This window comes from Dryobates pubescens, chromosome 38 (assembly GCF_014839835.1).
Source record: "Dryobates pubescens isolate bDryPub1 chromosome 38, bDryPub1.pri, whole genome shotgun sequence".
In the NCBI taxonomy this organism is placed as follows: Eukaryota; Metazoa; Chordata; class Aves; order Piciformes; family Picidae; genus Dryobates; species Dryobates pubescens.
The window spans coordinates 2,669,721-2,694,937 of NC_071649.1; the positions used below are offsets into that span (position 1 = coordinate 2,669,721).

The window sequence follows — 25,217 nt, forward strand, 5'->3', positions numbered from 1 at the left end:
ATGCTGGCAATTTCTTTCATCTCAATTGTGTTTGCAAAAGACAGGCAGAGTTCTGGGCAAGGATGAACTCCTTCACTTGGCATTACAAACTGCTAGTCCAATAGTTCAGAGAAGTATGTCTGTTATTCCAGCAGGATCCTTGCTTGCATGTGTCACTCCCTGTCCTTGACTGAGGACAAGCAGCAGCTGGTCAGGTGCAAATGTCCCAGCAGCGTTCAGCTGGAGAGGGGGTGGTGGCTTCTCCAAATCAGCAGCGTGTGGGCACGCGTGTCTGACTTATCTCAAGTAGCTCTTAGTTGTTTTAGGCTGTGTGATTGTACAGGAAAAACAGCAGTGTCTGACCTATGAAAATCATACAATCCATCCGTTCTGTGGTCATTAGGGTGACTCAACAGGCTAAGTATTGAGCTGCCCAGAGGGACTGCAAATTTGTTTCCCAGACTTGGTTTTGGGAGTGGTTTCTGCAGCTTAATGTTTAGGGGAATGAACAATGGTCATGGGTAAAATCTTCAGAACTGTCTTAGTTACTTGAGAACCTAACCCCCATTTTTCAAGTTTGTGTAGAGTGTGCTGACTTCTGAGCCTCTTAATTTGCAGTGAAACGTAGAACTGAGTTTTCAGCAGTTCCTCCAAATCTAACCTGAGTTCTTGGGCTCTAAAACGCTTCATAAACTGCCCTCTTTCTAAATCACTGTTGGGAATAAGAACTGAGGGAGGGTATTCAAACCTGCCAAGTTCTTTTAGGTGTCTGCTGCTGGTAGTGATGGTGAGTTTGGAAAGCAGGCACTGGAAAGCTGCTGTGATGCCTGTGGGCTGGCAGTCAGATGCTAGGCAATTGCTTGAAGTATGCAGCAGCTGTTCTACCAAGAGCTGTGTGATGTTACGGTGCAGAGGGTTGGCTGTACAAGCCTCAGCTTTTGTTTGGTTTTGCTTTGTTTTGCTAGAGACCTAGAGTGGAGATGATATTCTAGTTCATAATTTGTTCTGTGCTCGCAGAGAACATGCAGGCAGTTGATGGTGACAGGACAGAACAGCTAAACAAATGTGATGAAAGAATTCTTTCTATTTACCATCTTAATCTGGGCTCCACTTGGCTTGAGGCCTGATGCAATTCAGGTGGCACAACTGGCAGCATCACACCTATTCTCACAGGACCAAATGCTGTTTGCCTGAAAAAGGATCTCCTCTGAGGGATAAACCATAATCTTCTCATTTAGGACTGATCTTGCACCTCTGTGAGGAGGGGACATTGCTTTCTGAGAAATCTGAGGGACAAAAGCATCCAGAGGACAGACACCTTACCAGCTGATGCATCAGTCCTTCCACTGCATCCTGTTTAAGTCAAGGATCCAGGTCTCCTAGATGTAAAAGGGCAAATAATTCTAAACAATTTTAGGTATTCAAGAGAGCATTTACTGAAATACCTCCAGAAACATGCCCAGTTAATATGTGTGCTAGAGCCTTCTTTCCTCTTTGTATGCTGTCCAGATTTTCCTTGCCCATTTGGTTCCCCACAGTCTCAGTGCCTGGCATGCTAGGGTGGTGCAGGGCACATCCTCTTCCCAGGGATGTGTATTCCATCAGTGTTCCCTCTTGTGGCTGTGGCTGTCCCTCGGCTGAGTCAGAGGCGTGTGCCAGGGCTCCCTTAGTTGCAGGATGAGGGGATATGCTCCAGTATTGTCCTAGCAGCTGTGCAGTGGCATGTTCCCAGGGGCAGGATTTAGGAGGTTCTCCTGCATCCTGGACGTTGGAGAGAGCTAAGACCAGGTGATAGCCTGAATGATGCAGTTCCTATATCTTCTATTTTCCTTGAGGTGCCGGAAGGAGAAGGGACTCTGATAGAATAGAATAGAATAGAATAGAATAGAATAGAATAGAATAGAATAGAATAGAATAGAATAGAATAGAATAGAATAGAATTAACCAGGTTGGAAAAGACCTTCAAGATCATCAAGTCCAACCTATCACCCAACACCATCTAATCAACTAAACCATGGCACCAAGGCCTCATCCAGGCTCTTCCTAAACACCTCCAGTGATGGTGACTCCACCACCTCCCTGGGCAGCACATTCCAATGGCCAATGGCTCGAGGTGAGGAGAAAGTTCTTCACCAAGGGAGTCATTAGTCATTGGAATGGGCTGCCCGGGGAGGTGGTAGAGTCACCATCCCTCAAGGTCTTCAAGAGGAGATTGGACGTGGACTTGGTGCCATGGTCTAATCATGGGGTTTGTGGTGTCAGGTTGGACTCGATGATCCTCGAGGTCTCTTCCAACCTTGGTGATACTGTGATACTGTGACCTCTCTTTCTGGGAAGAATTTCTTCCTCACCTCCAGCCTAAACCTCCCCTGGCACAGCTTGAGACTGTGTCCTCTTGTTCTGGTGCTGGTTGTCTGGGAGAAGAGAGCAACCCCCACCTGGCTACAACCTCCCTTCAGGCAGTTGTAGAGAGCAATAAGGTCTCCTCTGAGCCTCCTCCTGAAAGCATCCTGGAAAGCTGAAGAGTTTGGGTGGGGGAAAAAATGGAATTTTCCCTTACTTTCTGCAGATTTGGGTAACTCAGGGCTTCAAGCTTTGTGAAGCCAATGAGAATTTTGCCTTTGGCACAAGGAGCTGTCCCAGGACTTCCCATTAGATGAACATTTGTAACATATATGGGAGGTGTGTGCAAGAAATACATTTCTCTGTTGGCAATAGAAATTTGTCCTAAATTCCTGAGGCTGGGCCATACTTACCAGACCTGAAGTTGTCATTCAAGCTCTAGGCTTATTGATGGCAGCAGTGGTGTGACTGTGGTGGACAGCTTTCAGTGTTGTATCATCTGAGGGGAACTGGAGATGTAGTGATAAAACCTGTGCCTCTGAATCCAGGCCACACCATGCCTCTGCCAGCACTTCCAAGGATGAATGTTGATATTTGATTGCCAGTTACAGGATAGGAAGTGTTCAGGGAAGGAAGTGTTCATTAGAAGAACAAAATGATGTTTATTTGCACTTCCCCAGCACTTCATTTTGCCATCCACTTGCTCACTGATGTACTTAATTTTAATGCTGACTGCTGTTCATTGGTCTGTATGGCTGCTGGTTTATTCATGTGACGAGAGAATTTACCTGTGTTATAACTTCATTCCCTTGTTGTTCAGGGGATGCTGGAGGTATTCAAAAAGGGATTGGATGTGGCACTTGAAGCCATGGTTTAGTAGTCATGAGGTCTTGGGTGACAGGTTGGACTTGATGACCTTTGAGGTCTTTTCCAAACTTACTGATTTTATGATTCTATGCTCTTGTGCTTCCTGTCAGAGGTCATCCTGCCCTGGGGGTTTTCTTCTCCTGCTGAAGAATTGATTTGTTTTGCATCTCAACAGGCTTGTCCATTTCTTAACTGCGTGGGGCAGGCTTTCAGCTGGGTGACATTTTCAGAGGCAAGTGAAGGCAGTGAAATGGTGCTAATTTGTACCTTGATCTGGATGCCACATCATTAGCTGATGCAGCATTGAAGTGTTCAAATAACCTTTCCACCCTCTCCATTTTGCTGAGAACTGATGGCTAAACTGGACATGACTAGATGTTTCAATCCAGGAAAGGACAGTGCCATAGAAATAATACTGAGTCATGCAGGAAAACCATAAACACATTCCTCTGTCTCATAACATGGGAGAAGGTTACATCTGGAGGAGCTCTGGGGAAGAGGAATGCTTGCCACAATGGCCAGATGTCATCAAGAGGTAAGAGTATGAATAAGAGATAGGTAAATAAATGTGTAAGATTAGAAGCTGAAACAAACCATGGACAATTCAGGGAGGAACATAGTAGCAAACAGGACAAAGCTTTCTTCTCAAGCCAAGATTTAGGCATCAGTTCTGTGCAAGGACTGGAGGGAAGAGTCTTTTCCTGTACCTGTCACACTAGTGCTGCTTTCTGGAGAAGTGGACTTGTGCCTGTCTGGGCAGTGACTTTCAGTCTGTGGACCTGTGTAGCTGCAGCAGCATCAGTCTGACTCCTGGCCCTCATATGGCCAACTTCATGCCTATCTTCAGAAGACCTTCAGCTTGGCCTTCCTTGTAGGGAGCTGCCTGCTCAGCAACTTGCCTCTTCTTTCTCTCCATGTATTTTTACCTGTTGCTCTTCTTAACTCAAAGGGGAAATTATTTTCTCCTCCAAGGTGTTTGTGAGGCATAGTATAGCATCTGGCATGCTGGGAAGGGGGTGATGTCTGGGTGGAACAGGGCCACCTTGTGCAATGTTTTGGCTCTTCTAGAATAAGGAGCATTATGCCCAGGGTGGCATTGCATAACCTGGAGGTGCCACTGGCCAGTGAAGCTTCTCCTTGTCCCTGCCAAGCAGACCTGTTTCTTTCAGCTGTTTTTGTTTACTGCCTCACTTTTATGGCCCCGGGGGAGAGCCATGTATTTTAACAAGCAATCTGAGACTCCACAGGGAAACTCTGTGTCCTCCTGAGGCTCTGGGAGATGTCTTTTTGCCTGCATTATGGACACTCTCTGATACCCAAAAAGTCACAGATCAAGGGCAGGATTTCCTGCCAAGAGCTTGTTCCCATGCATGAAAGTACAGAGGACTCAACACGTGGGACAGGCCTTGTTTTCAGTAGTCTCTTAGTTTCTGGAGTTGGTACCTTTTATACTTTCATACCCAAGAGTAAATTAGGGGTTTCCAACAGCAGCCCAACTGACCTTGTCCAAAACCTGATTCATGACAGATGGTTGCAAGAAAGAAGGAATCAAAGAAAGAATCACTTGTTTTTCAGCTGAACTTGGACCTCTTTTTCTGTTGTTCATCTTTTATAAACAGAGACTCTTGACAAACATTTGTTTGAGAACCAGCTTAATAATTCTTTTGAAGGTGGTATGCACACATGTGGCTTTGTGTCCTTTGTTACACGATGCTACCCTTGTACCACAAGACGTGGGTAAGAGTAATGTTTGCAGTTCTTGCTTTTGCTCTGAGAATTTAGCTAGCAACATTCCTACAGACAGCAGAGCTCTTCCCATCACTTAGCAATGACCATAGGTTCACTTTTTTTCAGAGTTTGCTTTCAGTTTTTCACAATTTTCAGAATTCCTGGCATCAGAAACTGAATTTGGCAGGCACTTTCCCCTTGTACAGTGCTCTCACTGTAGTTATTATAGTTTTTCAGGGTTTGGCTACTAAATTTTCATATGTCTTGAGAGCTACTTAGCTATTCATTCCATGAAAGCCTATTTCATCCCATTCATTCCTTATGAAATTTACCCTTTCATTCTGGCATCACCCAGACTACATTTCATGGACCAGATCTATCCCAGGGGGAACTTCCACCCAGCCTTCTGCTTTTCCTGCTGAATAGCTCCTTGTTGCTTCAGTAATTGTCTGGCACTTGGATCTCGCTGTCTTGCTGCCCCTGTGTCCACGCTGGAGGAGCAAGAGGGACTGAATGGGTGGGTTGGAAATTACCCCAGTCCGTCGGCCCTGTGGATGAGGGTCAGTGGTGTGCACTGCTCGATTGGAAGAGTGGTGGGAAGGTCAGCAATAATGGGTGGTTGCCATGCTGCATGTGTAATAGCTGATTTCTTCTGCAGATAAAACAATGCAGAGTTAATTTCTGGCCTGGAAAAAAACAATAAACAACCCAACCCTGTAAGGTTTTGTCACTTCAAGTTTGGATTATCAGCTATCACTGATAGATACCAAATTATTGCAAGTCTGGAGCTCTGTCTGCATTCTTTTTGATTTTTATTCTATTTTTTTTGTAAATAGAAAAAGAGCTTCTTTCAAAACTTCAGTATGTGTAGAATTTGCATAACTCTCTCAACCCAAATGTTCCCAAAGAGCCATCTAAAACCTGCAGGTAAAAAGCAAATAAGCTTTCTAGAATTCTGGAGGAGTATCACAGAATGGCTTAGATTGGAAGGGACCTTAGAGATGATCTGCTTGGACCTTCCTGGTCCCTACCCTTCCATGGGTAGGGACACATCTCAGCTACACTCAGCTGCTCAAGGCCTCATCCATCCTGGCCTTACTTCTTTTGGATGATAGAAGGCTGAAATTGTGTTGCCTAAATTAAAACCGGTGGATGAGAAGCTCAACGTGAGCTCTCAGTGTGCACTTGCAGCCCAGAAAGCCAATCACATCCTGGGCTGCATCAAGAGAAGTGTGGCCAGCAGGTCAAGGGAGGGGATTCTCCCCCTCTACTCAGCTCTGCTGAGACCCCACCTGGAGTACTGTCTCCAGTTCTGGAACCCCTATTACAAGAGGGATATGGAGGTGCTGGAAGCTGTCCAGAGAAGGGCCACGAGGATGATCAGAGGGCTGGAGCACCTCTCCTGTGAGGACAGATTGAAGGAGTTGGGGCTGTTCAGTCTGGAGAAGAGAAGGCTCCGAGGTGACTTAATTGTGGCCTTTCAGTATCTGGAGGGAGCCTACAAGAAGGCTGGGGAGGGACTTCTCAGGATATCAGGTAGTGATAGGACTAGGGGGAATGGAATGAAGCTGGAGGTGGGGAGATTCAGGCTGGGGTGAGGAGGAAGTTCTTCCCCATGAGAGTGGTGAAGCCCTGGAATGGGTTGTCCAGGGAGGTGGTTGAGGCCCCATCCCTGGAGGTGTTTAAGCCCAGGCTGGATGAGGCTCTGGCCAGCCTGATCTAGTGTGAGGTGTTCCTGCCCATGGCAGGGGGCTTGGAACTAGATGATCCTTGTGGTCCCTTCCAACCCTGACTAATACTATGATACTATGATAATACTATGAAAACCCAAAGGAAACTCTTCATTGCAGTCTAAATTGTCTTTTAGCATGAAATGTCCAAGAAGTGGCTTATCCTTAAGTTGATTAAACTCATCTGCCCTTCTCAAATGGAAGGTGATACTGCATACTTACTGGATATCTGATTTTCTACATGGATTATTTATCCTGAGGACAGCTGATAATGAAATATGATACTGTGACTGATAGCAGAACAATGCAGAAGGCCGAAATTCACCACATCTCTTGCAACATCTCATGTTGAGGTTACTGATGGTGAACCTTGTTTCTTTGCTCCACTTAAAAAGCAGCACTGTAATGGCACTGTGCGTATTTACCTTTGGGCCACTTGAATAGTTCATGAGGAATTCATTCCAAAAATGGTTTCACTGACCCTTGTTGATGGACTTTATGTGCTCCTCAGAATCTGCTCTTTTATAGCTACTGCCAAATATTATTTCATATTTCTGAGTGTATGTCCAAAACACAGTGTCAGCCTCCTCACTGGAGGCAGCAGGAAGGCAGCAAAAGTTTCATGACATCTGTAACCAATATCCCAGGCTGTCCATTGGGAGCAAACTGGTTTCTTCTTCTTTTTTTTTATTAATAACTAACTTACTGTTCTTAAGGTTTTAATGAGGTGAGGAAAAGAGCCCCCCCAGAACACCTCCACAGAATGGTAACCACTTACCAGCACAGTAAAGAAGAAAAACATCCGTTGTCCTTCTGCTCTGTTCTTATTCTGACCTTGGGTGTCCAGTTTTGGGCTCCCCAGTTCAGGAGATACAGAGATCTGCTGGAGAGAGTCCAACAGAGAGCTATGGGGATGATTAGGAGACTTGAACATCTCTCCTGTTAAGACAGACTGAGAGCCCTGTGGCTGTTTAGTCTGGAGAGGAAAAGGCTGAGAGGGGATCTGATCAATGTCTATCAATATCTGAGGGGTGGGGGTCAGGATGAAGGAGCCAGGCTGCTTTTGGTGGGGACCAGTGGCAGGACAAGGAACAACAGGTCCAGGCTAGAACACAGGAGGTTCTGCCTCAACACAGAGACACTTCTTTATGGTGAGGGTGATGGAGCACGGGAGCAGGCTGCCCAGAGAGGTCGTGGAGTCTCCTTCTCTGCAGTTTCCAAACCCACCTAGATGTATTCCTGTGCTGCTTGCCCTAGGTGATCCTGCTTTGGCAGGGAGGTTGGTCTCTGGAGGTCCCTTCCAACCCCTAACATTTTGTGATTTTGTGACTAGTTGTAGAAAAAAATAATGGTGTAGGACAGTGATGAAGACAACTACTTACAAGACATTCCACCGAGGTTTCAGTCTCTGATGCTGTCCATCAGTTTCTCTGTCAGTTCTGGTACTTTCACTCTTAACAATCCTTATCTGCTGTCCTCCTGCCAGTTCTTTGTGGGAATTCATGGTGAAGATGCTACTTCAGCTGCAAATTAGATTGCTCAGTAGATAAGAGGGTTTCTAAACATGTGATGTGCTTGGCATTGGCTATTTCTTTGGGTGAAACCCTACACAGGGAAGGTGTACAGTGCTGAGCTGCTCAACAGCTGGGAATCTCTCCTGTAGCAATCTGTTGGCATGGAAACCTGCTGTTTGCATGGGTACCTCTTGATGTGTCTGAGGAGGAATGGCCAGATTTTCCCCAAAGTTTTCCAAGGGTAGTTTTATGCATGGCAGTGCTGAAGGCTTTTGAATGCTCACATGGAGCAGAGTCGATGCAGTGAGGGCAGCAAAGAACAATCTCATTATTCATTCTCTCAGTATCTCCTAATACCATCTGCAACTGTGGTTTTATCATACTCAGCTACTTTTCATGCCAGGAAAATTAGGATTCTGCCATACTTTAGCCAGCCAGCACTGGAAAGTTTACTCATGCTAGGCAGTTCTGGTAATTCTCAGAGGATATTCATTATTTGGAAAGCAGAGTTCCATACGGGGTGAGGAATTCTTACTACAATTAGTTCCCAAATTAATGCATCACTGTTTAACAAGATCCAGATTTGTTGCTCTGCATCTTCTGTATAAAAAAATAAATCTCTTTTCTTCTTATCTGTTGGTGGCATCTGGGGACTTGGATGCCTCCTTGTGCCACTGTGTTACTTTAAAAACCTGTGTGCAAAAAGCGCAGATGGATTTGCACAGTCAGATCTGTTGGCTAAGCTACCTGTCCCAGAAAAGAATCAAAGGGATAATTTGGACAATGTGCTTGGTAAAGATGTGCCCTCTCCTGTGTTTTTTCTTACAGACAGGTTAGGGGGAGTGCAAGTGCCTAAAAACAAAGCCCAGAACAGTATAAAGAAGATCACAAGAAATAATCATGAAAGCCAGAATATTCAACAGTCAGCTTAAGCTTGTGGAAACACATTCTGGGGAGTGAGAGTGCATGAAACATGTTGTGTTTGCCCCCCAGCATCTCCTCACGTTGCCTCTTTGAGACAAGTTGTTCATAGAATGGCTTAGATTGGAGGGGACCTCCCCACCATGGGCAGGGACACCTCTCAAGTAGACTCAGCTGCTCAAGGCCTCATCCAGCCTGACCCAGAACCCACCCAGGCAGGAGACATCCACAACCTCCCTGGGCTGCCTATTCTAGAGTCTCGCCATCCTCCTTCTGAAGAACTTCTTCCTAAGATCCTCTCTAACCCTACTCTCCCTCAGCTTTTAACCATTCCCCCTTGTCCTATTGCCAGACACCTCTATGAAGAGTCCCTCTGCAGCCTTACTGCAGGATCCCTTCAGGTATTGACAGGCAGCTCTAAGGTCCCCCCCCCAAGTCTTCTCTTCTCCAGGCTGAACACCCTCAGCTCCCTCACCCTGTCATCACAGCAGAGGCATCCCAGCCCTTGGATCATCTTTGTGGCCTCCTCTGGACTCACTCCAACAGCTCTGTGTCCTTCTTAGGATGAGGACACCAGAGCTGGAGGTAGTATTTGGGGTGAGGTTGATAACCTGTGTTAGATTTTAAACATCATCCAGCCTCTTTGTTCTAAATGGAAGGGCAAATAAACACCTGATGTAACATCTGTACAATTCAGTGAGGCCTCTTCTGGCTGATTTCACAGGGCTTGGGGTCAGGTTAATGTGTAATTTTGGAGGAGGAGTTCTACAGCCAGATTTATCTCTAATTACACAGCTGGGAGATGGAAATTGTAAACAGCAGCAGTTACATGAGGATCTGGTGTTGGGATGTGGAAAGAATAATTGTCTCTTGACAGCCAGGGGCGAAACTACTGGTCAGCTTTGAAAGTCTTGCCCATTAAATGTATAAAAGGACTCAAACAGGAAAAACCCAAACCTCACAGTATGCAAATGAGACACTCTGTACATGTTAAATAATTATGAGGTCAATTTTAGCTTGAAAACAAGAGTTATTTTCTTATTAGTTATAGGAATAGTGAAGGAAACTGATCTTGGAAGGTCTGAAAGTTCTGAATTCATATTAATTAAGGAAAGCTCAAAGGGAAGTCTGGCTCCCTGGCAGTGCATGTATGACCCTGGGCTCTGTGTCAGGAAAACACCCCACAATTAGGCAGGCATACCTGTTTGCTAAAGACTAAAGCTTGTATTTGTGTCAGATGCTAAATGGTAAAGCTATTTCTGTCATATTTTAAGCAGCAGGGGTAGTCTAAACATGTTCAATAGGTCTAGTGACCTTTTCCTGAGTAATGGAAAACTTTCAGCTGTGCCAGTGCAGTATATTTATACCAATATTATTTACAGGTCTTGCCTTCCTTGCTCCTGCTTCTTAGAACTGTCCCTGAATGAAAAAATAAATGTGTCAGGTTTTTAATACAATGGCAGTGCCTATAAACACTCTTCAAAACAGCCATGTGTTCTTAGCCACACTGACTTGAGCTGATGGCTGTGTCTTCACATGGCAACCCCATGCAGAGCTACAGGCTGGGGTCAGAGTGGCTGGAGAGCTGCCAAACAGAGAGGGACATGGGGGTGCTGATTGACTGCCACCTAAACATGAGCCAGCAGTGTGCCCAGGTGGCCAAGAAGGCCAATGGCAGCCTGGCCTGCATTAGGAATAGCATGGCCAGCAGGAGCAGGGAAGTCATTGAGCCCCTGTACTCTGCACTGGTTAGGCCACACCTTGAATACTGTGTCCAGTTCTGGGCCCCTCAGTTTAGGAAGGACATTGAGAGACTTGAACATGTCCAGAGAAGGGCAACAAGGCTGGGGAGAGGCCTTGAGCACAGCCCTGTGAGGAGAGGCTGAGGGAGCTGGGGTTGCTTAGCCTGGAGAAGAGGAGGCTCAGGGGAGACCTCATTGCCCTCTACAACTACCTGAAGGGAGGTTGTAGCCAGGAAGGAGTTGGTCTCTTCTCTCTAGCAACCAGCACCAGAACAAGGGGACACAGTCTCAAGCTGTGCCAGGGGAGGTTTAGACTGGAGGTGAGGAGAAAGTTCTTCACTGAGAGAGTCATTCATCATTGGAATGTGCTGCCCAGGGAGGTGGTGGAGTCACCATCCCTGGAGGTGTTCAAGAGGGGATTGGATTGGATGGTCTAGTCATGAGGTCTGTGGAGACAGGTTGGACTCGATGATCTTTGAGGTCTCTTCCAACCTTGGTGATATTGTGTGATACTGTGATTCAGCGATTCAGCAAGTGTTGCTTCTGTGACGGGCCAGCAGACAACCCGTGCAGTGTTTGTGCATCAGATACACAGATGTGTTCCCTAAAGAAAGTGCTCAATACTTTGGAAATTCATATTCACCTCTTCATGATTTCTGTATGTGCAGTCCAGCTGGTTTTCAAGAGCATATGGAGGCCTGACAGTTTCTTGTGGTGTATGGCACAAATCCAGGCTGGGTGCAGATTGGGTTGAGAGTAACTCTGAAGAAAGGGTCTTGGGTGCATTGCTTGATGAGAAGCTCACCATGAGCTGGCAGTGCCCTCATGCAGCCCAGGAGGCAAATCCTGTGCTGGGCTGCATCAGGAGGAGTGTGGCCAGCAGGGCAAGAGAGGGGATTCTGCCCCTTGACTCTGCTCTGCTGAGACCTCACCTCCAATTCTGCCTCCAGTTCTGGTGTCCCCAGCATAAGAAGGACACAGAGCTGTTGGAGTGAGTCCAGTGGAGGCCACAAAGATGATCCAAGCTCTGCTGTGAGGATAGGCTGAGGGAGCTGGGAGTGTTCAGCCTGGAGAAGAGAGGACTCTGGGGAGACCTTAGAGCTGCCTTACAATACCTGAAGGGATCCTACAGGAAGGCTGCAGAGGGACTCTTCATAGAGGTGTCTGGCAACAGGACAAGGGGGAATGGTTAAAAGCTGAGAGAGAGTAGGTTTAGACTGGATCTTTGGAAGAAGGGTGATGAGGCTCTGGAACAGGCTGCCCAAGAGGTTGTGGCTGCCTCCTCCCTGGGTATGTTGAAGGCCAGGCTGGATGAGGCCTTGAGCAGCTGAGTCTAGTTGAGAGGTGTCCCTGCCCATGGTGGGGAGGTTGGAGTGGATGGTCTCTGAGATCCTTTCCAATCTAAGCCATCCTGTAACAGTGTATTTTGCTTTCAAACTGTGCTGTCTGATTATCCTAGCTGACCTGACTTCCAAATTCCCTTGACAACAGACCTAGTGGGTTGTACTTTTTTACATTGGACAGATATCTGACAGTCCTGAATCATCCCTCTTTAGGAAATCATTGCAGATGGAAGGTGGAAACCATTACATCTTGGGTCAGTAATCTCACACAATTTTCCAGGGATTATTTCACCATGAAAGACGAGTTTGCTTTTATTCTGATGTTATTTCATTCTGATATTATTTATCAGAATGAGGACCTATTCCCCATCTGTTTAAAAGGGCAATCTGTTCCTCAGACTTCTTTGGGATTAACTTTTTACACAGGAATGCACTGTGAAAAGCAGCTCACTGGCCCAGGATATGCAGGATGGGATTGACAATTTCAGTGAAGAGCAATAGAGGTCTTCTGGATGTCTTGAGCATCCTCTTCACGCTGTCTGGAGATCCTTCTCTGTTTGTACGCAGAAGTTAAGATGTGTAAGAAGCTGCAGTCCCAGCTGAAAAATCTGTGCCTATTTTTTATTATTCTTTAATTCCAAAGGGAGCATCTGGGAAAGGGAGGTTGTTTAAGTTCAGTTATTTGTGCTGTGCCTTTCTGATGTGCCAGATTGTTCTGGTTTTGGCTTTGGTGCCCTTTCTGCAGGTCCTGCCACACAAACTGCCACGTCATGCCCTCACCAACATGCCCTGTTTGCCTGCCCAGGTTGTGCTGCTCCCTAAGGGCTTCTTTTACAGCTGGGGGTGGGTCTTTCAAGAAGAGTGTCTCCAGCAGATCCAGGGAGGTTCTCCTCCCCCTCTACTCTGCCCTGCTGAGGCCCCACCTGGAATGTTGTGTCCAGTTCTGGGCTCCTCTGTTCAAGAGGGACAGGGATCTGCTGGAGAGAGTCCAAGGGATGCTCAAAGGACTGCAGCACTGCCTGGGGAGGAGAGGTTGAGAGACCTGGGGCTATTTAGTCTGGAGAGGAGAAGACTGAAAGGGGATCTCATCAATGTCTATCAATATCTGAGGGCTGAGTGTCAGGAAGGAAGGGACAGGGACAGCCTCTGTTTACTTGTGCCCTGGGGTAGGACAAGGGTCAGTGGATGAAAACTCCAGCACAGGAGGTTCCACTTCACTGTGAGGGTCACAGAGCACTAGAACAGGCTGCCCAGAGAGCTTGTGGAGTCTCCTTCTCTGGAGACTTTCAATCCCTGTCTGGATGTGTTCCTGTGTGACCTGTGCTGGATTCTCTGGTCCTGCTCTGGCAGGGGGGTTGGCCTGGAAGATCTCCAGAGGTCCCTTCCAACCCCTAACATCCTGTGAGCCTGTCTTAGCCTCTGTTGCTCCTGGCTTTGCTCAGGTCCCATCAGCTGCCGTTGTGTGAGCTTTGGGCTTCTGGCAGCACTCTAGGGGTAGAACTACAAACAGGAGCCCAGGTACATCTGTTATGTTGGGGTGTGGGGTTGTTTTTTTGGTCTTCTTGGACAAACTCTCAACCATTGTTTTTCTGGCTATCTCCTCATGTTAAATTTCAGTTTCCTTTTCCTTACATTTTTCCTAGTTGATAGAGTGCCTTAGTAGAAGTGCCCACTCTAAGAAGCATTTCCATATCTCAGTTTTGAACATCCACCCTTTTGATTGAGCTATTTACTTCCCTTCTGTACATACTGCAAAAAGGAGGAGAAAAATAATAGATGAATGATAATATAGCTCTTGTCATTGCCCTCTTTTATTACTCTGCCCTTCCTAAGGTCTTTAGTGTGTACTGAGAGTCAAGTCCTGGCCTTCCTCATTCTTTTTGGTTTCTTCTGAAGTCCTGCTGTGATTTTCCAGTAACCTTTTATTATTATTAGTGCTCTCAGGGCAGCAGGGCCTCACTGCACTGAACTTTTTCACAAACCCAGAACAGGAGAATAATTGCAGACCTCAAGTATATTTTGATATCATGTGGTTTTACTAGTGTATATACCATATATCCCTAGGAGGTGGTTCCATTGATTCACTGGAAAACATTCTGGTCTTCTGGCCACAGCTTCCATTCCTTTCCTTTTGAGCTCTGCTGTTGTCTAGCGAGGGTTCCGAGTCACCAGTGTACCATTATGGAAGCACACAGATGCTCTCCATTAAGGACACTGCAACTCCTGGCCCCTTGCAAAACACAGCTCCCTTCAGCACAATGTTTTATTGTTTTCCCTGAATTTCAGCTTCAGTGAGAATGTGTTGTTCTGAGGGGTGCAGCTTGGTGGATCAGACTCATTATTATCGAGTGTCAAAGAGGCGAAAAGGGACAGCAAGGGAAATGCTCAAGAGCTTAATTTCCCTTAGTACTTGCCAGGGTAGCTAATCCAGTTTATGAGGAAACAATTAGAAGAATAAGACATTGCATCATTTTTTTTTAAACTGAGTTTGATAATTAAAGTCACAAAACCCTAAGTCATCCCCTAGCTAGGGTAGCTTTGACTTTCCTGCTTCTGATTGTGCGAGCTTGCAGCCCAGAAGGCCAATCACATCCTGGGCTGCCGCAAAAGATGCGTTGCCAGCAGACCCAGAGAGGTGATTCTGCCACTGGAGAAGAGAAGGCTCCAGAGAGACCTAATAGCAGCCTGCCAGTACCTGAAGGGGGCTACAAGAAGGCTGCAGAGAGACTGTTTGCAAAGGCCTGCAGGGATAGGACAAGGAGCAATGGATTCAGACTAGAGGAGAGCAGACTGGATGTTACGAACAAGTTTTTTAGCATGAGGGTGGTGGAAGAGTGGAACAGGTTGCCCAGGGAGGTGGTTGAGGCCCCATCACTGGAGATATTCAAGGTGAGGCTGGACAAGGCTCTGGGCAACCTGATCCAGTTGAGGATGTCCCTGCTGACTGCAGAGGGGGTTGGACTGGATGACTTTCGGAGGTCCCTTCCCTCCTGGACCATTCTATGGTCCCTGTGTTTATGGTTTTCCTTCCACACAAGCTTCATAATTAACAGGAATTAAACTGCCTAATTCTCTCTGCTTGAGAAATGGGTCGTGCTGTCAAAGTTCCTCCTATACCTTGGTAATTAGATACCTGACACAAGGCGCTTGGTAGCCTAGAAAATAAAACAAGAAGAAGAAAAAAAAAGGCAAGAAGGCCTTTACAAGCTGTGAGTGATTTAAGTCAGACTGAAAAATACTGCTTTTACACAATATCAGGTTACATTTACTGTCATATGTATCTGCACCGGCCTCTGTTTGTACAATATACCATAGGCCAGCAGCACTGCCAAACATGTGAGCTCAGAGATGGTAAATGACTGTTGTTGTTGAGGTCTGATACACCAGAAGAAAAACACAAGTCTGAAATTACCGAAAACTTCATGGGAAAGGGGAAAGGAGTTCCCAGAAATCCACTGACAAACGAATGCTGCTCCCTTCTGAAAGGAGCTCGCCAGGGCTTTCCAACAGCAGATGAATGTTCCTGACCTGATGAGTGTTTATCAACTGTCTGCTTGGCAGCCCTGCTCCCTTGAAAATGGGCTTCATCTGAAGAGATGAGGTTTTGTAGTCATCCTTCTAGTAAAGCTTCCTCTTCTCACAGTATTCCCCTCCTATTTGCCCAATATTCTCCTCCCCCTCTACTCTGCCCTGTTGAGGCTGCATCTGGAGTATTGTGTCCAGTTCTGGGCCCTTCAGTTCAAGAAGGACCTCAGGGAATTGCTTGAAAGAGTCCAGCACAGAGCCATGAAAATTACTTGGGGAGTGGAACATCTTCCTTATGGGGGAGACTGAGGGAGCTGAAGGCTCTGTGGCTTGGAGAAGAGGAGACCAAGTGGTGATCTCATTCATGTTGATAAAGCTGTGCAGGGTGAGTGCCCAGAGGCTGGAGCCAGGCTCTGCTGGGTGATGCCCAGTGCCAGCACAAGGGGCAGTGGTGGAAGCTGTGGCATAGGCAGTTCTGTGGAAACAGATTTTTTTTTTCCCTTGTGAGGGTGACAGAGCCCTGGAGCAGGCTGCCCAGGGGGGTTGTGGAGTCTCCTTCTCTAGAGACCTTCAAAACCCACCTGGATGTGTTCCTCTGTGACCTGCTCTTGGTGATCCGGCTCTGGCAGGGGGGTTGGACTGGGTGAGCTTCTGAGGTCCCCTCCAGCCCCTAACACTCTGTGATTCTGTGAAATCTTCCTTCAATAAGCAGTATGTAAAACACAGTGGGATTGGTGTGGGTTGTTGTCAAGGGGGTACACGTTAACTCAAGAACAACATGTTTTAGATGTCTGTGCACACTAGGAGAGAGGATCTGGGGGACACACACACAGAGGTATTTTTAGTTACACTTGTAACTTCTTTCAGAGTGTTTTAAAATGCCTTTTTACAAAGAGAACTGGCAAGGAATTAAGCAGCACCCCAAAGGCAAACAGATGCTTCAAGCCTTTAGTTAACCCCACAGAGAAAGCAAAGGTAGCTTTGGAGTAATTGCAGCGACCTCAGCTTAGTAATTTAAGTAACAAGTGCTGTTCCCTGCTGAGTAGCTCTGACACAAATCATACATCATACTTTGCTTGCAGATTTCACTTGTTCCAGCATGCTTCCTCGGCAGTATAAAGCAAGGGGGAGCTTTAAGGATACAGTAGCTGCTGCTGGGAAAAACCGAAGCAACAGGTTAAAGCCCTGGATGCATGGAACTCTGTGTGTCTCTGTGGGAAAGGAACGGTTCCTGCTTTGTGAGAACCATCATTCCTTGGGTTTTTGGGGGGCAGGAGTTGTGGTTTTGTTCTTTGTTAATCCTGTGCCTCACACAACAGGTTCTTGATCCCTGGTTAGTGACAGCTTCAGTGCTTCAGCAGTCAAAAAAACCCCAAATAACAAGAATGGCATTTTAAGGCTCCAGTCCTGTAAGCCACTTGTCCAAATTCACAGGGTGAAATGATGCAGAGCCAGATTTAGCATGCAAGGAATTCCTGTTAGCCTCAGACCGTTATTTTGCCTCTCTCTATCAAATGACCTTCTCTGGTGTGCTTCAACACGTCACACAGTCTTGGCACGCCACTGCCAGCACCTCTGCTCCTCTGACTCACTGCAAAGGCAATTGGACAGCAAGCAGCTAATTCCTTCTGGATTTGAAGTTCACTTCAGAAGCGCAGAAGTGAACCCTGGGAGTCATGTGGATGTGTTAGGTGATGGGCAGGCTGCTGTGCTTCAGGAGTGAGAGATGGGAAGGCATTCAGCATACAATAAGGGTGGTGAAACACTGGCACAGGGAGGTGGCAGAAGCCCTATCCCTGGAAGCATTCAGGATCAGCTTGGATGGGGCTCTGAGCAAGCTGATCTACTTGAAGATATTCCTGCTCACTGCAGGGACTTTGGACTTGATGACCTTCCTAGGCCTTCTGCAACCCAAAATGTTCTGTAATTCTGGAGGGCACTTTTTGGTGAGACTTGGTGCAGGAGGAGTACCTGAAACAGAGCTGGTAAGCAGGATCTTGAGTCTAATGACTTTTTTCCTCCTGACAGGTATTAAAAATAATTTGTGGTTTTGAACTGCATTAATAACATGCAGAACAAAGCCATGCAACAGACAAGTCACTGGTTAAGTTTACTGGGTTTAGGACTTCCTGAGTGTCCAAAAGTGTTGTCCAGGCTGTCTAGTGGGGGGCACAGCTAACCATCTCCCCAGATTTCAGGAGGAATGTCAGAGGTGAAGTGGTATTTGGATGCACACCCACTCCTTGCATTCTGTCTTCAGCTCAAGTGCTTCACCTCCTGATTGTGTGGCACCCATGACATGTGGGCATGGTATCCTGCCCTGGCATTGAATTCAAGAGGACCCTTCTTCAGCAAAATACTTCCTCTAGCTCAGAAGAAGAGAGTACTGACTGCAGCATATATCTCACCTGTCTGACATCATTACTTCCAGCAAAGTCAATGGAATTACTTGTACAGGATATGGTCCAGTGTTAAGAAGTTCTTTAAAGCATAGGATGGAAGCACACCAGTGTGTCCTTGTGGGCTGCAATTTACCCATTTGCAGGCAGAGACAAAGCAAGGATTATCTAGAATCACAGAATGGCTTGGGTTGGAAAGGACCTCCAAAGGTCATCTGGTCCAAGCCCCCTGCAGTCAGCAGGGACATCCTCCTCTAAATCAGGTTGCTCAGAGCCTGACCTCGAATATCTCCAGGGATGGGGCCTCAACCACCTCCCTGGGCAACCTCTTCCAGTGTTCCACCACTCTCATGGTAGAGAATTTGTTCCTAACATTCAATCTCCTCTTCTCTAATTTCAAACCATTGCCCCTGGTCCTGTGACCACAGGCCTTTGCAGTCCCTCTGCAGCCTTCTTGTAGCCCCCTTCAGGTACTGGCAGGCTGCTATTAGGTCTCCCCAGAGCCTTCTCTTCTCCAGGCTGAACACCCCCAGCTCCCTCAGCCTGGCCTCATAGCAGAGCTGCTCCAACCCCCTGATTAAAGACCACAAGACAGTCCTGTTAAGAGTGTAGTGTGAGGTATAGGGCAGGGTAGGATGGAATAGGGTAGGAAAGGAAGGGGAATAATCTCAGTCAGGCAAAGAGGGTAACTTGTCCAAGTAACTGCTCCAAACCTGTTTGAAAGTGCCCCAGTGAACTGTTTGGGTTTTTCTTGAAGTTCCAGCTTAAGGAATGAAATGGTTATAAAAGCAACATTACAGGTGGGCACAGGCTGCAAATATGTTCCCTTTTCTCAAAACAAAACAAAACAAAACAAAACAAAACAAAACAAAACACCAAACCAGCTAATTAAAAATCATTTCCTCTTCTGTTTCTTTTCCAAGACCTATTTTCAGGACTCTGTGCTTCCCCTCAAGCAGCCAATGAAATCCCAGGCACCTAAAGAAGCCAGAGGCTTAGGACTTGGATGTACTCAGGACTTGGCTGGTAAAAAAGAAGAAAAGAAAAGTGAAAAAGACATAATTTGAAAATATTTCCCTAGATTGTAATTTTTATATTAATGCACATTTTGCTATTCATGTTGGCTCAACAACAACTTCACCATTCTCCTTTCATAGGCAGCTAAACTCAGATCCTGTGTAGTCTTGGATTTCTGTGCTCGTTGTTTCCAGGACACACAGAGGAGTAGCTCTCTTTAAAACTTGAATCATAGACGGGTCTGAGTTGGAAGGGACCTCTGGAGGTCATTCAGTCCAACCCCCTCTGCAGTCAGCAGGGACATCCTCAGCTGGATCAGGTTACCCAGAGCTCTGTTGAACCTCACTTTCAATATCTCCAGGGATGGGACCTCAGCTACCCCCTGGGCAACCTTTTGGTTGGTAAGAGTCATCACAGAAGCAGGAGTGTTTTAAGGCAGCTCCACAGAGAAAGGCCTTGGAGTGCTGGTGGACAGCAAGTTCTGCATGGGACAGCAATGTGCCCTGGTGGCCAAGAGAGCCAATGGCATCCTGGGATGCAGCAAGGAAAGTGTGGCCTGCAGGGCTAGGGAGATTCTTCTCCCCCTCTACTCTGTCCTGCTGAGACCACAGTTTTGGGCTCCCCAGTTGAGGAGAGACAGAGACCTGCCAGAGAGAGTCCAAGGGAGAGCCAGGAGGATGCCTCGGGGACTTGAGCATCTCCCCTGTGAAGAGAGACTGAGAGCCCTGGGACTGTTTAGACTGGAGAATAGAAGGCTGAGAGGGATCTGATCAATGTCTATCAATATCTGAGGGGTGGGTATCAAGTGGAGGGGGCCAAGCTCTTTTGGGTGGTGCACAGCAATAAGACAAGGAACAATGGAGACAAACTTGAACAGAGAAGGTTTCAGCTCAACATGAGGAGAAACTTCTTTCCAGTGAGGGTCCCAGAGCCCTGGAGCAGGCTGCCCAGAGAGGTTATGGAGTCTCCTTCTCTGGAGAGTTTCCAACCCCACCTGGATGCATTCCTGTGCAGCCTGCCCTGGGTGATGCTGCTCTGGTAGGGGGGTTGGACTGGATGATCTCTGGAAGTCCCTTCCAACCTCTAATGTACTGTGATGTATTCATTGGGTTTTTGGTGTTGTGTTGTGTGTTTTTTTACTGTTTCAGATTCTTTGAGTACATTTTGCTCTACAAAGATGCAGTGATGTTTCAGATTGAACAAGTCACAAAGCTCTGCTCGAAGACTGCTCTGACAGAGCCCTGGGACCCATACGATATTCCTGCCAATTCAACTTACGAAGATCAATACTACATTGGGGGACCTGGAGATCAAATCATGGTACAGGAATGGTCTGACAGAAAACCAGCCAGGAAATGTAGGTGCATGCTTCTGTTTCAGCTTGATGGTAACAATTCTTGTCTCTGCTACCCAGGGAAAAATAAAATTAGGCATTATTCCATGTTGCTATAAAGTCTGGGGGAGAAACAATAAGTCTAACCTTTGTGCAGCATATCATTTTGTTATCAGTGCTGTTTGTTATCAATGCATTTTGCTATCAGTGCACTTCATTGTCAATGCTTTTAAAATACACAGAATAGATATACAGAATTAACCTGGTTGGAAAAGACCTTTGAGGTCATCAAGTCCAACCTATCACCCAACACCATCTAATCAACTCAACCATGGCACCAAGTGCCTCATCCAGGCTCCTTCTAAACACCTCCAGGGATGGTGACTCCTCCACCTCCCTGGGCTGCACATTCCCATGGCCAATCTCTCTTGCTGGGAAGAATTTCTTTGTAACATTTTGGTTATCAATGCATTTGGTTATCAATGCTTTTGGTTATCAATGCTTTTCATTATCAGTGCTTTTCGTTATCAGTGCATTTGGTTAGTGCATGTGGTTATCAATGCTTCTTGCTATCAATGCTTTTGGTTATCAATGCTTTTCATTATCAGTGCTTTTTGTTATCAGTGCATTTGGTTAGTGCATTTGGTTATCAATGCTTTTTGTTATCAATGCTTTTTGTTATCAATGCATTTGGTTATCAGTGCATTTCATTATCAATGCATTTCATTATCAGTGCTTTTGGTTATCAATGCTTTTGGTTATCAATGCTTTTGGTTATCAATGCTTTTTGTTATCAGTGCATTTGGTTAGTGCATGTGGTTATCAATGCTTTTTGCTATCAATGCATTTGGTTATCAATGCTTTTTGTTATGAATGCATTTGGTTATCAGTGCATTATCAATGCATTTCATTATCAGTGCTTTTGGTTATCAATGCATTTGGTTATCAATTGCTTTTTGTTTTCAATGGATTTTATTAAGAAAGTATTTCTTAGCAGGATGAAATATGCCCAAAGGATTTGATTGTGGTTTAGTTTAATTCATGTCATACAGATTTTGGCATGGAACAGCATCCTTTTGCAGCTGAACCCAGCAGCCTGTCTCCAAAATATATCTAGAGAAGAAGTGGTGATATAATTGGGGGTGTCCTCAAAAGTAGAGGGTACATAATAGAAACAAAGCAGGTGTCAGTCTGTGTCTACACTCTGAGTGTTAGCACAGAATACATCCAGTGCATGGCTCTGCAGCACTGGACATCCTTAACATCCACATCCTTAATCCTTAATAAATATCCACATCCTTACTATCCACATCCTTACCATGCACCCAAGGTTTGTTATGGATTAAACTAGCAAGGAACATCTGCTGCACTTGGCAGCTGAATACCTGCGTCATAAAAGGAAGTAGGTTGAATTTTTCCAAGGTACAGTATGTGAGGGTTTGGATGCACAGCAGCTTATTAGCACATTGGCTTCAATCTCTTCAATGGTTTACTGATGACCTAGACAACTATAAAAAACAATTTTAAAAGTCCCATGACATTTATGGGTCTGTTCAGCTAAGGCAATAACTGGGGCTCTGGGCATCAAATATATGAACCTGAGCATTTCACCAGGGCAAAATGTTGCCTCCTTGAATAAAAGTAGAAGTAATGAAGTAGAAATGAAGGTAAGATTGTAGAGAAGGCTATGGGGAGACCTTAGAGCAGGCTTCCAGTATTTGAAGGGGGCCTACAAGAAAGGCAGTGAGGGACTGTTTACAATGGCACACAGCTCTAGGACACAGGGCAATGGTTTTAAACTAGAGAAGGGTAGATTTAGATTGGACATTAGGAAGAAGCTCCTTATCATGAAGGTAGTGGAACACTGGAACAGGTTGCCCAGGGAGGTGGTGGAGGCCCCATCCCTAAAGACATTCAAGGTCAGGCTCCAAGGGGCTCTGAGCAACCTGCTCTAGTTGCAGATGACCCTGCTGCTGCAGAGGGAGAGGAATAAATGACCTTGAAAGGTCCCTTCCAACCCAATGCATTTTATTATTCTGTGATGCTAAGACCTCTGTAACTAGTTTTCTCTAACCTATGGTATTCTAGAAGAGGCAAATTTTCACTTACTCCAAGAATTTTGTTTTTCAGATCCTGTATTTTGGGAACTTCTGTGGAGCTTCATGTCCAGTTAATGATGTGTCATTTTTATCCTGTAGTATTTTGTATCTCCAGTGCTTTTCTCTGGGGCCATTCATAGAAATGATGTCTTAAAGTTGTCTACTCATTTACCTTTCCACTCCTATTGGCTTGGATGCTGGAAACTATATTTCTGTTAAAATGATCAAGATTTCAGTGTGGAGCTCTGGGCTACCTTGGTAGCATCATCTTTGACCTTAGATTTTTATGAAACATTCTGATGGAATTGAGGAAATGAAGCTTCCATGTCTGGATACTCAAAGCCAAACTCATTGAGGTCAGAATGGTTTTGCTGTATCAGGATGTCCTGAAGACATATGTTCATAGAATCATAGAATGATTTAGTTTGGAAGGGACCTCCAGAGGTCATCCAGTTCAACCCCCTCTGCAGTCAGCAGGGACATCCCCAACTAGATCAGGATGCCCAGAGCACTGTCCAGCCTCACCTGGAATATCTCACAGAATCACAGAGAATCACAGAATCACCAGGGTTGGAAGAGACCTCAAAGATCACCAAGCCCAACCCGTCACTACAGACCTCATGACTAAACCATCTCCAGGGATGGGACCTCAACTACCTCCCTGGGAAACCATTCAAATATTGTTCATATTTAACAATAGATATAGACAGATATAGATAATATATATATAAAGTAGATAATACAATAAGATCATTGTAGTGTCCACATTATTCCAGCTTTATGGCCTTTCTTAGTTCTGCCATGTGTACAGACAGACCTATAGAATCATAGAATTGTTAGGGTTCGAAGGGACCTTAAGGATCAGCCAGTTCCAACCCCTCTGCCATGGGCAGGGACACCTCACACTGCAGCACCTTGCTCACAGCCACATCCAGCCTGGCTGCAAAAACCTCCAGGGATGAGGCTTCCACCACCTCCCTGGGCAACCTGTGCCAGTCTCTCACCACCCTCATGGGGAATAATTTCTTCCTAACATCCAATCTGAATCTACCCATTTCTAGTTTTGATCCATACCTCCCAGTCCTATTACTCCCTGACACCCTCAAAAGTCCCTTCCCAGCATTCTTGTAGCCCCCTTCAGGTACTGGAAGGCCACAATTAGGTCTCCTTGGAGCCTTCTCTTCTCCAGACTGAACAGCCCCAACTCCCTCAGTCTGTCCTCATAGCAGAGCAGCTCCAGCCCTGTGCTCATCCTCTTGGCCCTTCTCTGGACACACTCCAGCACCCCCAGATCTTTCTTGTAATAGAGGCTCCAGAACTGGAGGCAGTACTCCAGGAGAGGCAGTTCCAGCCTCAAGGCTTTGCTTGAAGAATGGCCATGGTGGGTTGTGTTGGGGTTGGTTTTTTGGACTGGCATCATCATAACACATGAATTGATTCCTCTTCTCTAAAGTAGCCACATTTGTGCTTGGTTGCAGTGGAGTCCTGGGTTGGTGTTTACACAGTCAAAGACTGTTACCCAGTGCAGGAAACCTACACGAAGAACTACAGCGTGACCACCTCCACTCGCTTCTTTGACCTGCAGCTGGGCATTGCTGACCCCTCCATCTTCACCCCACCCAGCACCTGCCAGACAGCCCAGCTGAGGAAGATGGAAGATGAATGCTGATTATGGACACTGGCTGCCCCTGGGAAGCAGACAGTAGCCAAGAGTATGGTTTTTAATTGTCAGCTGCTGAGGTCTAATCCAATTTTCCAAGCTTACTGTTGATCTTGTGGGAATTGTTAAGTTTTTACTTGAAAGAGAATATAAACATTTAACTGAGCAAAATATGGAACACAAAAGAGCTCTTCCATCACATTTATCTGTCCAGTGGTGCACTTGCAGCATTATGTACTTACCACTAAGATAGTATTCATAGATACTCTTTATTTAAGCTGTGACTGAGCTTCCTTTTGCAGAGGCTTCACTATTTATTTTTGTAAAGAAGGCAAAGCAGAAGCAGGCTGCAATAAATGTAACATCTAGAAGGAAAAGCTTGATGCTGTTGTTGTTACTTTTGGGGGACTTGAGGGAAAAGGATGTCCTGGGTAAGACCTCATCCCTGGCTCCCAAACTGCCCATTTAAACAGTGTACATCAAAGGCATGGAAATTCACTCTTGTGGGTTGGGTTTGCTTTGTGTGTTTTAGCTCCTTGCCCTTCAGAAAGCTGGCAGTGGAATGTCTTGAGCTGATTTTTTTCCTGCCTGAAAGGAAACTGGAGTAGCTCTATTCATGTAATGCTAGCTGACATGCTTAAAGCACTGCTGATTCTTGGGAGACTGGCATGAAAGGGAAGGAGGGAGAGGTACACCCTTCTCCCCCCCCCAAAGAAAAGAACAAGACAGTTCTCTTGCACCTGCTGCACTTTGGTGAAGTGTTGCAGGAGGGTCTGATGAGACATCTGTCAGTCATGTTTTACTTCAGCACCTGCTCTTGAAGGCAATACCAGCTTTAAGCTATGCAAAGAGGCTAAGAGGTACTGCTCTCTAAACAGCTTTAATGGTTTATAACTACTTTCTGAAGTCCTTACTCAAAAGTATGGAACAGGCTGCCCAGGGAGGTTGCAGAGTGCCCTTCTCTGGAGATATTCAGAACCTGCCTGAACACAATCCTGTGCCACCTGCTCTAGGCAA

The 25,217-nt window shown here is 46.0% G+C and overlaps 1 protein-coding gene across 1 annotated transcript in view; it reads left to right on the forward strand.

Annotated features, from left to right (window-relative positions):
* The window catches only part of EPDR1 (ependymin related 1), a 28,352-nt gene extending 3,451 nt beyond the window's left edge, over window positions 1-24,901 (forward strand). Inside the window, exons 2-3 of the mRNA XM_054177145.1 lie at window positions 20,257-20,465; window positions 24,019-24,901. Coding sequence (XP_054033120.1) covers window positions 20,257-20,465; window positions 24,019-24,209 — 400 coding nt within the window. The 3' untranslated portion in view covers window positions 24,210-24,901. The remainder of the gene's footprint in view (window positions 1-20,256; window positions 20,466-24,018) is intronic.
* Window positions 24,902-25,217: the final 316 nt, after the last annotated feature.